Source organism: Branchiostoma lanceolatum, chromosome 11, assembly GCF_035083965.1.
Source record: "Branchiostoma lanceolatum isolate klBraLanc5 chromosome 11, klBraLanc5.hap2, whole genome shotgun sequence".
Classification (NCBI taxonomy): Eukaryota; Metazoa; Chordata; class Leptocardii; order Amphioxiformes; family Branchiostomatidae; genus Branchiostoma; species Branchiostoma lanceolatum.
Window position 1 is genome coordinate 10935627 of NC_089732.1, and position 13643 is coordinate 10949269.

Below are 13643 nucleotides of genomic sequence, written 5' to 3' on the forward strand. Positions count from 1 at the left end.
AAACTTTTGTTTTTGTTTGACTCTTTAGAGAATGTGTTCAGTAGCTTGACTCATGTTGTATTCACGTAATGTTCTTCCTGTGTGTCGTACCTTCATCGACATATAGCTTTCTTTTATTGTGATGAAACGTAACGTATAATATATGCGTTACTCGTTAACATTGACTTCAAAGCAACTTATTTGGAAATCGCATTATATAACTCTACGTTGTGTACACTTTTCGTAGATGTATAAAGCGGCAGGGTTATATCCAAGTATTCAATAGATACAAAGTTGTTTGCAACAAAGTCTACTCTTCGTGGTCATTTACTCAGCCTATGATTTCAATAGATTCAAAGGTTAAACGATTTTAGAATATACAAAGTATCGAAGTAGATACAATCCAAAAGCTAAATCTATTGTACACATACTCCGGTATCAATGTCATCGGTAACATTTATTTATACACAATGACTTCTATCCACGACACGTCGTTGGGTAATAAGTCTGTGACTTGAGCGAATATCGAATATATAAAAACCGTTAATGTACTTTGATCGAAAGCCATACTTCATATGCATGATATATATGACGATATCAATGCATTTCCACGCCTTTATATCCACCCTTCAGGGCCTTGTTGCCTTCGGGGTGGGGGGTCTAGTTTGCCTTGCAAGTGTTCATGATAAGTATGAAAATAAGAGGATTTTAACTTACAACAAGTTACAAATCTTCGTGATTACGACGGATCCTAATAATACAGAAGGAATGAATAACGATGAAAATTGTTTTCTGTCATGTCAGAGCCAAACCCATCTTTCTAAATTAAATGAATTTCATTTAACCTATAGATTACGCGTGCGAAAATGCTAAATAAAGTGGAGTGAGTTGTGGTCCCTTATCCGACGTCTGCTTTCCTTGTCCCATCACAGAAGAGCAAATAAGATGATTGGAGTCGTTCTCAACGCGTAACCTCCATTACCATTACAGAAATTACATGCCGGGTTACATAAATCTGCCACTTTGAAAAACACTGGGTTTGGGAGATCTCTAGTTCAGCATCCTTGGGTATGCACAGTTTAGATACACAAGAATGCATTATACTGGGGGATGAGATCTAGGTTGGAGATCTGTTTGGACGTATCTTTTCTGGGTGGCGGGATTATGTGCCCTGGTGGAATTATGTTAGTAGATGTTAACTATGAAACAACAAATCCACGACAGGTACCAGTAGCATAGTGCGCCCCAATCACGGTACACAGACGGTGACAAAAATAGTAAACAGTGACGACGTACGTAGGACATGTAGCAAACAGGCTATACAAACATCATCCAGGTGCACACAGGTTAAAGGTTATAGGCTAATCCTTTCTTTGTTGTCTCGTTAATGTTTTACAAGTTAGTCTAGAAGATCCTAATGTAAGGAATCCGCCAGCTTCACGACATGTTCACGTTACATTCAATGACTGGAAAGATGTGAAAGCTTTAGCTATGTCGGTTCTATGGAGAAAGATGGTCGCAGGGATGTCCGTTCTCTTTGTGGTGAACACGCTGGTTGTCTTTATTTATTTATGGCGGGACGCACGTTGTACGTGCAGCCGGCGGGAGCAAGCCCCGATTTCACGGCCACCATTACGGCCGTGTGTTTTATCCAGCGACCAAACGGAGAACGGGTTATCGACGATACAAAGAACACAAAATAGTTCACGAACACCCTACGATGAATGTGTAATGGTGAGGAAGCTACGACAAGACGAACAGGACAGCATACCGTTTGTGCCAAGGGGGACGTTTCAGCAGTAAGTACTACCTACCTACGGTATCATTTCCTGTTATATACAAGCCAGCATGGTTAACCACGTGTTATAGCCTGGGTACCATCCTCCGTAGTAACCGCTGGCTCAATGTTTTCGCTTGCTAACAACGTGGTTAGCAAGTTACTACGGAGGATGCACATGTACATGGTAGAAAAATGAGAAACATATTATGAATAATCCGGCTGTATTAAAAGATTTAGAGGTAGCTCTATATATGGGTCCGTGATTATATATCCCGTTAAACGTATAATAATTATAAGGTGGAAAAGTACAATCACGAATTTTGTGGGTGTGGGGTTTCTCACTTGATCATGACTGACTTAACATATACCAGCGTTTGTTTCCGAGAACACAGCTCATGCTGCAAAGTCTGAAACAGTGGAATATACAGACAGAAACGCTGAAGGAATAAGGTTACTTGTTTGTAGCTTCCACATCCTTTTCTCATTGTTGAAGATTATCTACATACATGGCCTCCGTCGGTTAATATTGACCATGGTAAAATCCTAATCCACATCAGCCCTACAGCATCGACTACGCCTAAGCAGTCCTACACGAGAATGACAGTCTCAGCCAGTCTCTGGCATATAGGTCACATCTGTAAGCTGACTCAGTTTTATTGCAAAGTTTCTTTTTCTGTGGATCCGCTTTTCGGCTGCCATGCGCATTGAAGATCATATACTCCTAAATATAAAATGAATGCCCTATGTTGCCAACAGGACATTGTCACATGTTTCAGCAGAGCACAGTTGCAATCAGAATGACGCCACACAGCCAGCAAGAATTGTCTTTGGTTCTCGCTGGAGCGAAATCAGAGAAAGACGCCAAGTTGCCAAAAATAGACACATCAACAGGTACCTGTCCTTTGTCTTTTACCAAAAGTCAAACATTATGCATGGCATCGTAGGAATACCTATAGCGGATATAGCCTTTGTATACTAGTATTGTGTCTCAAACGAGTTAAACTATCTCAGAGTCCGAGTATCTGCATCAAGATATTTGTATCTGTATATCCAGTATAACCGTCCTACAGCCTAACACACCAGTTTCGCAGGCAGAAGCTGGTTATATTACACCGAACGACTTGTCACTGTCACACCTAACCGTTGTACATCTAACTGCAAGCGCGTTAAGCGTTGTTTAGGCTAGTGAGGATGTCCTTGTTGTACTTGAAGAACTCCATTCTACGATAGTTCTAGGAGCAAACTACATATTTACCCTACTAATAATCCATCTCGAATTTGTATGAATACATCGAGAAAACGTTTTCCACTATAGCAAGAACTCTACCAACGGAGCACGTACTTATACTTCTATTTATATATCGATCTCTTCAGAAGTTTACATTTTCAAGAAAGCCACCAGTATATTGACTCGTGGTCTCCTCTGAGCTACCCTGCCAGTCTGAGGGTCAGTCCGGGGAACATCACAAAACTTCAAGGTGGGGATGATGTCAAGATAACGATATTTTTCAAAATAGTAATCACGTGGCTAGTAATGTGCCTGTAGCAACCTCACATTTGAGCTCCTATTTCCAACTACTAGTAGTTGGTAACTTAAAGAGCCCGGTTCAAGCCCCGGGTCAGGACATCTCGGTTGGGGCTGCACCGCCTTTCGGAAGGGACGTAAAATGAAGGTCCTGTCTTCGATGAGGTGCCTCGAGCATATTAAAGGGATTCCAGCCATGTGAATACCGTAAAAATGTACCCTGCTACTGAAACAGCAAGGGAAATTGCTGACCTATGTGCCACTAGGCATTGCAAGGGTCTCAATGAATGAACGAACTAATCATATTCAAATGGATTGTCGATCTCACATAAAATGTCCCAACAGATTGCGTTGACCTGTAACGTTATAACGTCTTAACTTTCCAGGTATTCGCGTTGCATGGCTTGAAGAATACGTCAGCGACTCATGGCTTAAAGAGGTACGTAAGCCAAATATCTGTATCTATACAACCGGTATAATCGCCCTTCGGCGTAACACACCAGCTCGACCTATTTCGTCACCTAATCTGTATAATAATGAACCACTGTCCATAGTAGATGTTTCATTGGAACAAGGGTATTTAAAGATCTGTTTTATAAACCTCCTTCATAAATAGCCCTTAAACCTCCTTCATAGCCCTTGATTCGAAAGAAAAACCCTACTATGATTTATTTGCGTTGCATTTGATACATAGAAAAATGAAACAATACTCATTTGTCCTCTTTGGGCTCTAGCTATGTCTTAAAACACAACGTCTCCTCTCTGTATCATAACACTTGTCGGCATGGCTATCTACCAGGTGAGGCTATCGTGTCACCTCGGTTCTCTGGTGTTCAGTGCCGATGTCCCGGATGTGACTGTGATTGGAGACAACAGTAGTGACGTCACAGTGACGTCATTAGACATCCATCACATCAATCGACAGTTAGAGTTTCTGTACTACCACAGTTTGTCGGAGAAAACTCTAGCAACGGACGAAGGTAACGTTATGTCTTATTCTTCTGTAACAAAAGATAAGAAAGTTAATTCCATTTTCATTAGAATCAGCGCAAGCCATATTTCTCCTGTATTCAACACTTACTTTAACACTTAAACTAATCTGTTGCAGCACATTTTAGTTTGTTTCAGGTACAATTGTTCATGTATGAAACTGAGACTAGATATTAAACATTGAGATATCACACTGTCAAAAGCAAGGCTAAGCGTGTTTTATTTTCAGTTCAAGTCCAGTTTGGCTCCTACAAGACCACTATCACAGTAAGGATCCAGCATTTTCCGATGTTCCACTTGTATGACCACGGAGAAGGTACTAGTAGGTTCTTTCTGTGATACGCTCATGTCAACTAAAGATCACTTCCAAGTGTACTTAAACAAAAAGTCGTTAACGTCATCCTCAGAGTCTATGTCACAAAAATGAGTGACCGACTAAAGAAGAAAATCTTCATATTCTTCATATGCCCAGAGAAATCGATTATGTTCACTCATCCTAGTGCACTTTCCTCTGTTTCAGACAACTTTGTAAAAGACAGAGTCACAGTGATCACTAAGACCTACCTGCGCTACTCAGTCTTGAGAAAACTCATCGAGTCCGTGAACCAGTATTTCGCGGGAGTAAAGATTATCGTAGCAGACGACAGCGACAAGTTTGAGGACCTCGGTGATTATAAGAATGTTGACCACTACAAAATGCCTGCTCAGAAGGTGTGTAGACAGTGAGCTAAACCTGGATATTCCTCAATGTGCGTGTGTGATCTGTGATTTATTTTCGTCCACAGTTGTGACGTAACAGTGTTTCATTACCAGGGATAGACACACAACAGTTCGTAGTAACAGTGTTTCAGTACCAGGGACAGGCACACAACAGTTCCTTGTAACAGTGTTTCAGCACCAGGGACAGGCCCACAACACTTCTTAGTAACAGTGTTTCAGCACCAGGGACAGGCCCACAACAGTTCTTAGTGACAGTGTTTCAGCACCAGGGACAGGCACACAACAGTTCCTTGTAACAGTGTTTCAGTACCAGGGACAGGCACACAACAGATCCTAGTGACAATGTTTCAGTACCAGGGACAGGCAAACAACAGTTCTTAGTAACAGTGTTTCAGCACCAGGGACAGGCACACAACAGTTCTTAGTAACAGTGTTTCAGCACCAGGGACAGGCACACAACAGTTCTTAGTAACAGTGTTTCAGCACCAGGGACAGGCACACAACAGATCTTAGTAACAGTGTTTCAGCACCAGGGACAGGCACACAACAGTTCTTATTAACAGTGTTTCAGCACCAGGGACAGGCCCACAACAGTTCTTAGTAACAGTGTTTCAGCACCAGGGACAGGCACACAACAGTTCCTTGTAACAGTGTTTCAGTACCAGGGACAGGCACACAACAGATCCTAGTGACAATGTTTCAGTACCAGGGACAGGCAAACAACAGTCCTTAGTAACAGTGTTTCAGCACCAGGGACAGGCACACAACAGTTCCTAGTAACAGCGTTTCAGTATCTAAGATAGACCCACAACAGCTGTTAGTAACGATGTTCAATTACCAGGGGCGGGACCACAACAGTTCTCGGAGATTTTGTTTCAGCATTAGGGATACGTGAATGAAAAAAAATGTTGATAGTCTTTCTCCTGATGTTACAATTATTGTCACCTATTTGCACATACCAGGGTTGGTTTGCCGGTCGCAACCTTGCCTTGTCCCAAGTCACCACCGAATACTTCTTCTGGCTCGATGACGACATGATCTTTACCGAGAAGACGGACTTGAAGTTTATGATGAATTTCTTAGACAAAACAGGATATCACATTGTAAGTATGTAATCTGCCTGTTTGAAATATAAAAAAGGAGGTTTGGATCTTCCAAGAAGACGCTGAGCAAAGTAGAGTCTGTTAAATAAATTATCTCCGAGTTGTGTATATGACAAGCAAGTTTATCGTGGCAAAAGTGAATGCAAATATACGAAAGTCACGGGTTACACACTGGTGTTCCCGTGCTGATTCAAAAACCGAATCGGTTTCAGCACTGGACTGGAATTCTATAGTGGAAAACAAATCTCAGGACTGGATTTCCAGTGCTTAACCAGTACTGCTTTTCCCGTGCGGAACTCATTTCAGCACTCGGTTACCAGTGCGGAACTGTGCCAAGAGGAGAGTTCCCAGTGCTGTAGATGCATCGACACTGGAAGTCCAGTGCTGATGAGAAAGGCTCAGGTCTGGGAGTTCAGTGCTGGTGGTCACTTCCGCGCTGGGTGTCCAGTGCTGAGAAAGGAACCCGTGACGTTTCTATATACTGTAACGATATTTGCTAACTGAATATACATTTTTGTAGGTCGGAGGTCGTCTAGAAGACAGTGAGCTTACCTTCGCGCAAAGGTACGACTATATCCCGACCAACACTGACGACGGCGGCTGTCTCAGCCGAAAGGAGGGGTCATACAAGGTTATTCCCGGCTATCCGACCTGTTCATCTACCGACATCGTGCTGAACGTGTTTATGGGAGAGACACAGACGGTCCGGTCGGTCGGGTTCGAACCGAACCCTGTGTACGCCCGAGCCGCCCATAGCGGTACGTCAGTCGTTTTCTTACGGACTTGATCGTCTCTCTCAGCTAATATTATGCCCTGGGGTGCACTTATCCCAAATACAAATACAAACGTGTACAGAGTGGTCCTTTTGATGCGAAAATTTTCTCATGAATATTACATCTCTACACGTTTACTAGTATATAAGAATATCTGTCATAAATGAGTTTTATTCCCTTCCCTTGCAGAGTTCTTCGCGGATGGTCTGGGGAAGTTCCGCGTCGCTTCTTGCACCAACGTAGAAGTCAAGCATCTTGGCGACACGTCCAACCGACGGTACAACAAAGCCAGGCACACCGGAGGAACCCTCAATTACTACAAACTGAAATACATCTACTTCAGAAATAACTTGTTCAACCTCCTGATAAAGTAAGGTGTCTGTGAACGACCACATATAGTAAGGCAATGTTGATTTGATTATATATATAACGTTATATATATATGACATCCTCTGGGACCCCCAAAACTGATGCGAGCGTGCGAATAAAAAAAGGTTGGCAAGGAAAATTACGTCTACGTGGTCAGGAAGGTTGAACAAATGACGCAAAGAGTATGGAATAGTGAATAACATATTCTTAATTTTCATTTCTTCACATCTTCTTCTTTGACTTTGAAATTCATTTTGGTATTCTATCGCATTACTCTAGTATTGTTTCCAATATATTTGTCATTTTGCAGGTGCTTTGTACGATTAAAGTTTAGTAAAGAAAACACGCGGATGTCATCTATATAATTAGATCAACATGGCCTTAGGGAAAATTACGCTGGACTTGACAAGCTGTAATGTAATAAAACGTTGTCTTATATATGTTGCTCTTTGGTATTGACTATTGTAACCAATCTTACTCATGGTAACGCCGGTGAATTTAAATTTGGAAATCATCTTTCATGGAGAATACATTGATCGCCTGATAATCCCCCTAACTGTGATGTATATACATTGGAGCGTTATCAAAACATGTAATTTGAATGAAGCTTTAAAGATAGTTGAACTGTTCAAGTTTATTTTTCAAGCGACCAATGCTACTTAAGTATGTCTAGTCAGAGTAGATGTTCATCCTGTGATATTTCCTGATTCTCTCGCAACTTTTCTTTCTGATATCAATGATGAATTTTTGGTCCGGAGTGAATTTGTTAGTTCAAGTCTTGTTGCAATTGCTCAAAAAGTAAGAGCATGATCATAGTCCGAGTCAGTCAACGACAATAGCAGTGTTATCATGAAACTACATAATAATCTTTATGACATTATCTTCCCAATGAAATTCCGTTTATTTCAATACCCATGTATTGAAATCGTGTGAATGCTATCTCGGTTACATTTACACAGGTGGATAGGTAGATGGCGCTTCAACCGTACTAGTAGTAAGTCAACGTAATCCCTTGAGACTAAATACACTTTGCGACTTATATTACAGTTATGCATTGTATTTACGGACAATCGCCGTATAGACTATACTGAAACTTTGTACAGTATTTTAATTGAAGTGAAGGTAGATTGGTAGACTTACAGCCCCGAAGAAGCTTCACTGCTTTTATGTTATTTCATAGAATCAGCTTCGTGTTTATAAATGCAGTAGTCTCTGTCATAGCTCCCCAAGGCACTGTATAACGTTAAGTAGAAGAAAGGGCATTATATAACGTTACATGTATTGAAAATCTATATAATGTCTTTAGTAGACGATACAGTCCCAAATGGGGTGACTAATTGACCAGTAAAGTTATCCTAGCCGCCAGGAAACCATCCAATTCTAGCTCCGATAGAAAGGAGGAGAGAACTGGAGCTAGAATATAGGATGGATATAAACAGACTCGAGTTACTAGTAGTTAGCCGCAGAAGGTGGGCGTTAGCCTGCGTCCCGTCTTTGCCTATTTCTTTTACTATTTACCAAGCAAAGAAGCTTAGACTAAGTAGAAATCTGGACCCTAAGCTGCAAGCATCCGGACACACACGCAAACACACACGCAAACACACACGCAAACACGCTCAAACAATGTTTTAACTGTTTAAAAGCCTACTGTTAGACGGTACTTGCCGTGTAAAATCCATTCTTGATTTTGTTTTCGCCAAACCAATGGTAATCGATTTTTTTTGGCTTAGAAAAGCTTAATAAATTGTTTAACATCATTTCCAATTGAAATCTTCCACTTTACAGAAAAAATGACTTGATAATTTCGCTCAAATGCCTATTGAGCTTCCCTGTATAGCGGAGTACCCTTGTTATACTTTTCACTCTATTTGCCGATTTCTACTATTTTCACAGCGATCTGCGGAGCCTGGTAGAGGCTAATACCATACGGCATACACTGTGTGTTGAGTTTTGTTGAACCTTGTTGACCCCGTAGATTTCATAATGAAGGCAACTTCTTTGCGATCTTTTTTTTCTATTCGCACGCTCGTATCAGTCAATTTGGGGTTCCCGGTGGATGTCATCCACACAATCAAATCAACATGGTACCAACTTTTTTGGGACCAGCGGTTTCGACTACAAGCAAGTGGGTAATCAGGTACATGTAAATGTTAACCTTTGACCGTTAATCTTTGATCTTTACGCCACCCTAGCATTTTGATTTTCAGTACAGTGACACAAGCATCATTGACGAGATTTTCATCATTATCCTAGCCTTATTGCTGGGGATGTCTTCATTTACTAACTAGATAATAGCGTGTTAAGACAGGTAAGTCTTTGATTTACTCCGTAGGTCGCGGTAATACAACAGTAGTTTATTGTGTGGTTTGTCAGACCGACTATGGCCGGGTTTGTGGTCACGATAGCACGAAGGGCGTTTTTGCTTGTTAATAACATATAAAGCAGAAACGCCCTTCTGTAGTCGCCACGGTTAGGGTCACGAGTGTTTTCTAGACCACACCAGGCCCTCCTACAGGCGTGTAGATCGTAGAATTAGGCAGAAAAAGGAATAACACAAAAGTTTAAGTTTTTTTTAATAAGCCCATTCACGGTTCCGACTACGCATGTGCAGTGTCTAAGGTAAAGGCCTCTGAGACGTAAACAAAACCCGTCTGGGCGTTGTTATGCAAATATAGGCAATGTCGAGACGAGAACTGTTTACAAGCCTGGGGGCCTTGACCTTTGACACTGCACATGCGTAGTCGCAACTGCGAATGGGCTTATTGAGCACATTTCTCAGCAGGCCCGACTCGCTTGGTCCGTTACCTCCTGTCTACCAGGCCAGTCCACCAGGCCTGTCTACCACGCCAGGCTTCTCAGATACCCCATTCATATCCCCACAAACTTTCATGAAGATGAGATGCAAAACTTAGCAGCTAGATGCTGCTGCCAATCACTCTCCCATAGGATCCACCATGCGGCGGGGATGGCCCAGGCTGGCACATGCGGCGGCTTCAGTCTGATTTTTGCATTTCATCTTCGTGAAAGTTTGTGGGGATATGAATAGGGTATCTGAGAAGCCTGACGTGGTAGACAGGCCTGGTGGGCTGGCCTGGTAGACAGGCCAGCCTTTTCCGCAGTCCCTTCCGCATTGTCCCTGCTATACCAAGCCCGTATTCTAGCTTCTGGTGACGTGGCCACCAAAACAGCTTTCAGCCAATCAGAGGCTTTGCACAAGCTCATCTTGTGCAAAACTGTAAAGGTCGCTGAGAAGCTATCAACCAATCAGCTTATGTCTTACATCGCTACTTTGGGTTCAGAACAAAATAATGGCTGTTTGTGCCAAATAAAGCTAGCTCGTTAAATTCATGAGCAACTGTCAGTAACGTTGCCAGAAGCTAGAATACGGGCTTGGAATAGCAGGGCCAATGCGGGAGGTAACGTACCGAGCGAGTCGGGCCTGCTGAGCTGGGTGGAACAGAGATGTTTTCTAAATGGTCATGCAGGGCAGTTCCTGTGGAATAATGTATTCTTGCCTAGGGGACACTACATGTAGCTCCATTTCAGACTGGAATGACTTGGCAATAGTTCACTCTTGAGCAGAAGTTGTTTTGAACAGGGATGATTTTGGAACAGTCCATTTTTGCATGGGGGAGGGAGATGGGTGAAATATGCTGTATTTGCTCTCGCAAATGTTGCCTTTTTTGTTTAATCTTTATGTTCTTACAATTAGTAGAAATGGACAAGTCGATAAAGGAGCCTCCTGTTAAAGAACTGCCATATTCTGGGAACAAGAGAAGCAGGCGGAAGAAGTGGACAACAGATAAGGGAAAGCAGCAGGACAGGGAAACGGACATTTTATTGGAGAAAACATATGGAGGAAACTTTGCCCAGTGGAATGGGAAAGTCTCATCACATGTACAGGCTCATACAGAACCGATGGAAAGTGATTGTGCAAAGCATGATAAGAGAACACCATTTGTATGTGAAGAATGTGGATACAAGGCAACTTACAGATCTGGATTTCTGCAACATATGAGAAGGCATACAGGTGAAAAGCCTCACAGGTGCGATCAGTGTGACTTTTCTACAGCATGGAAAAGCCATCTAAAACGACATATGGTCACACACACTGGTGAAAAACGCTTCATGTGTGGAATTTGTGGGCACAGAACGCCTGATAAGGCCAATATCGTTCGACATATAAGGAGGCACACTGGTGAAAAACCTTTCAAGTGTGACCAGTGCGATTACTCTAGTGCAGATAAAGGGAATTTAGACCGACACATCCTCAAACACACTGGTGAGAAACCCTACATGTGTGGGGAGTGTGGGTTCAGGACAGCCTACAAGTCTGAGTTAACTATACATATGAGAAAACATACAGGTGAGAGACCATACAAATGTGACAAATGTGACTACTCTGCTGCCCAAAAACGCCATGTAGATATTCACTCCTTTAAACACACTGGTGGGAAACCCTTCAAATGTGATCAATGCGACCATTCCGCTGTTCGAAGAAGCGATTTAGACAAACACATGCTTGTACACACCGGTGAGAAACCCTACATGTGTGGGGAGTGTGATTTCAGGACGGCCAATAGGTCTAACCTAGCTGTGCATATGAAACAACACACAGGTGAAAAACCCTTCATCTGTGGAGTTTGCGGGTATAGAGCAGCTCAAAGTACCAAGTTGTCCCGACATATGAGAAAACATACAGGTGAGAAACCCCACAAATGTGACCAGTGCAGCTATTCTACTACACGAAAAAACATTTTAGACCGACACAGGATCAAACACAATGCTGAACAAGCCTACATTTGTGGGGAATGCGGATTCAGGGCAACCCAAAAAGACCAGCTACTCCTGCATATGAGAATGCATGTTGTGGAAAAAAATTGCAAATATGACCCATGTGACTTATCTTCTGCACAGAAATGCATTTTAGACCGACACAAAGTGACTGACACTGTTGAGCAAACTCATATTTGTGGGCAGTGTGGATTCAAGGCAACTCAAAAGGACTTCCTACTTCTGCATATGAGAATGCATATTGAGTCAAGAACTTACAAATGTCACAAGTGTGACTTTTCCACTTCACAGAAATGTATTTCAGACCAACACAAGGCTAAACACATTGGTGAGCAAACCCACATATGCGGGGAGTGCGGACTCAAGGCGACTCAAAAGGACCATATGTTACTTCATATGAAGATGCATATTGATGAAAAAAACTACAAATGTGTCCCCTGCAAAGTATCTACATCATAAGATAGTTTAGGCAAACACATGGTAAATCTTGCTGAGAAGGTTATGTTTTCTGTAGCATTTGTATGACGTTTGCAGTTGAACAGCATAACTACAGAAGCTATGGATGGATTGTCATGAAATGTGGTATATGTATATAGTTAGGTCTTGAAGACATGATTAAATTTTTGTAGGTCTTCGTTTGCATATTTTTTTATCTATCAACATTCCTCTCTTCCTCAGCTACAAATGTCATGTGATTTAATAGTCCTATCGTGGAATGCAGTAGGTTTAATGGTTAAGCAAATTAGAATCTAATTTGCATTTTATCATATTATTCTGATTTGCATAACTAGTACATGTATTTAGTTATGTAAATCATCACTCAAGCTATCTACATACTAGTACCAAAAATCATAACCATCCGTCACCCCCTTCTTGAGTTATTCTCTTTCAAAGTCTGAAGCAAAACCTGCTCCTACAGTTCAAAAAAGGTGCTAGGGGTCCAAGCCTTCACCACTTATTCTCAGTCCCAAGAGCTATCCACCACTCAAAAATCAAGACCATGGCATGTCCAAATACGAGGTATCAAAACAAGAAGCTCCACTGCAGTACCATAAGAAGCCATTAGGGGGCCCACACTCTAACCCACATACCAAATATCAAGGCTATAGGCCTTCTCCAGTTATGCTGTTCATCCACACAAATACAAATGCTACCGAAAATATAACGGTACTGTATATGATAATATGATGGGAGTATTCACACTAGTGGCACTTGTAGGTTAGATGAAAGTGGATATAATCACACTAATTATGTGAATTTTTTAAAAAAGTCATTAACATAGCCAATGAGGAAATACTACAACTGATAGCTCCTGAAGAAGGTTAGAACTTTGATAGTTGTATCATAACATGTCACTTGAAAAGAGGAGAAAATGAATTAATTTAGATTATGACAATAAGAAATTTCTTTGCACTAGTGAGTAAAGGCTCTCCTTAGTCATTGGTAAACGATAGATTTTTATGACATTTTTAAAGTATATAGAAGTGAGTACTTTAATTTGTATATTATGCAATTTAGATAGTTCCAGTCACTAAGACTATTGCTTGGCGATGAGATATGGGGTTGTTGAACTCTTGTTATTTATGAAATAAATCACCTATCCTAACAAA

The 13643-nt window shown here is 41.6% G+C and overlaps 2 protein-coding genes across 3 annotated transcripts; both read left to right on the plus strand.

The window, feature by feature from the left end:
- The first annotated feature begins 1379 nt into the window (after positions 1 to 1379).
- Positions 1380 to 7677, plus strand: LOC136444687 (beta-1,4 N-acetylgalactosaminyltransferase 1-like). Its single transcript, XM_066442374.1, has 10 exons — positions 1380 to 1778; positions 2516 to 2650; positions 3134 to 3237; positions 3671 to 3723; positions 4084 to 4264; positions 4504 to 4590; positions 4795 to 4985; positions 5957 to 6097; positions 6618 to 6855; positions 7060 to 7677. Exons 1-10 carry the CDS (start codon positions 1471 to 1473, stop codon positions 7242 to 7244), a joined length of 1623 nt encoding a protein of 540 aa, XP_066298471.1. The 5' UTR covers positions 1380 to 1470; the 3' UTR covers positions 7245 to 7677.
- Positions 7678 to 9443: 1766 nt separating this feature from the next.
- On the plus strand, positions 9444 to 13643 carry LOC136444688 (zinc finger protein 761-like). Of its 2 annotated transcripts, none has more exons than XM_066442375.1 (2): positions 9444 to 9547; positions 10952 to 13643. In XM_066442375.1, the coding sequence occupies exon 2, from the start codon at positions 10957 to 10959 to the stop codon at positions 12490 to 12492; it is 1536 nt and encodes a 511-aa protein (XP_066298472.1). In that variant the 5' UTR covers positions 9444 to 9547; positions 10952 to 10956; the 3' UTR covers positions 12493 to 13643. The 2 variants fall into 2 exon arrangements, with proteins under 2 accessions (XP_066298472.1, XP_066298473.1); XM_066442376.1 differs by having other exon boundaries at positions 10955 to 13643.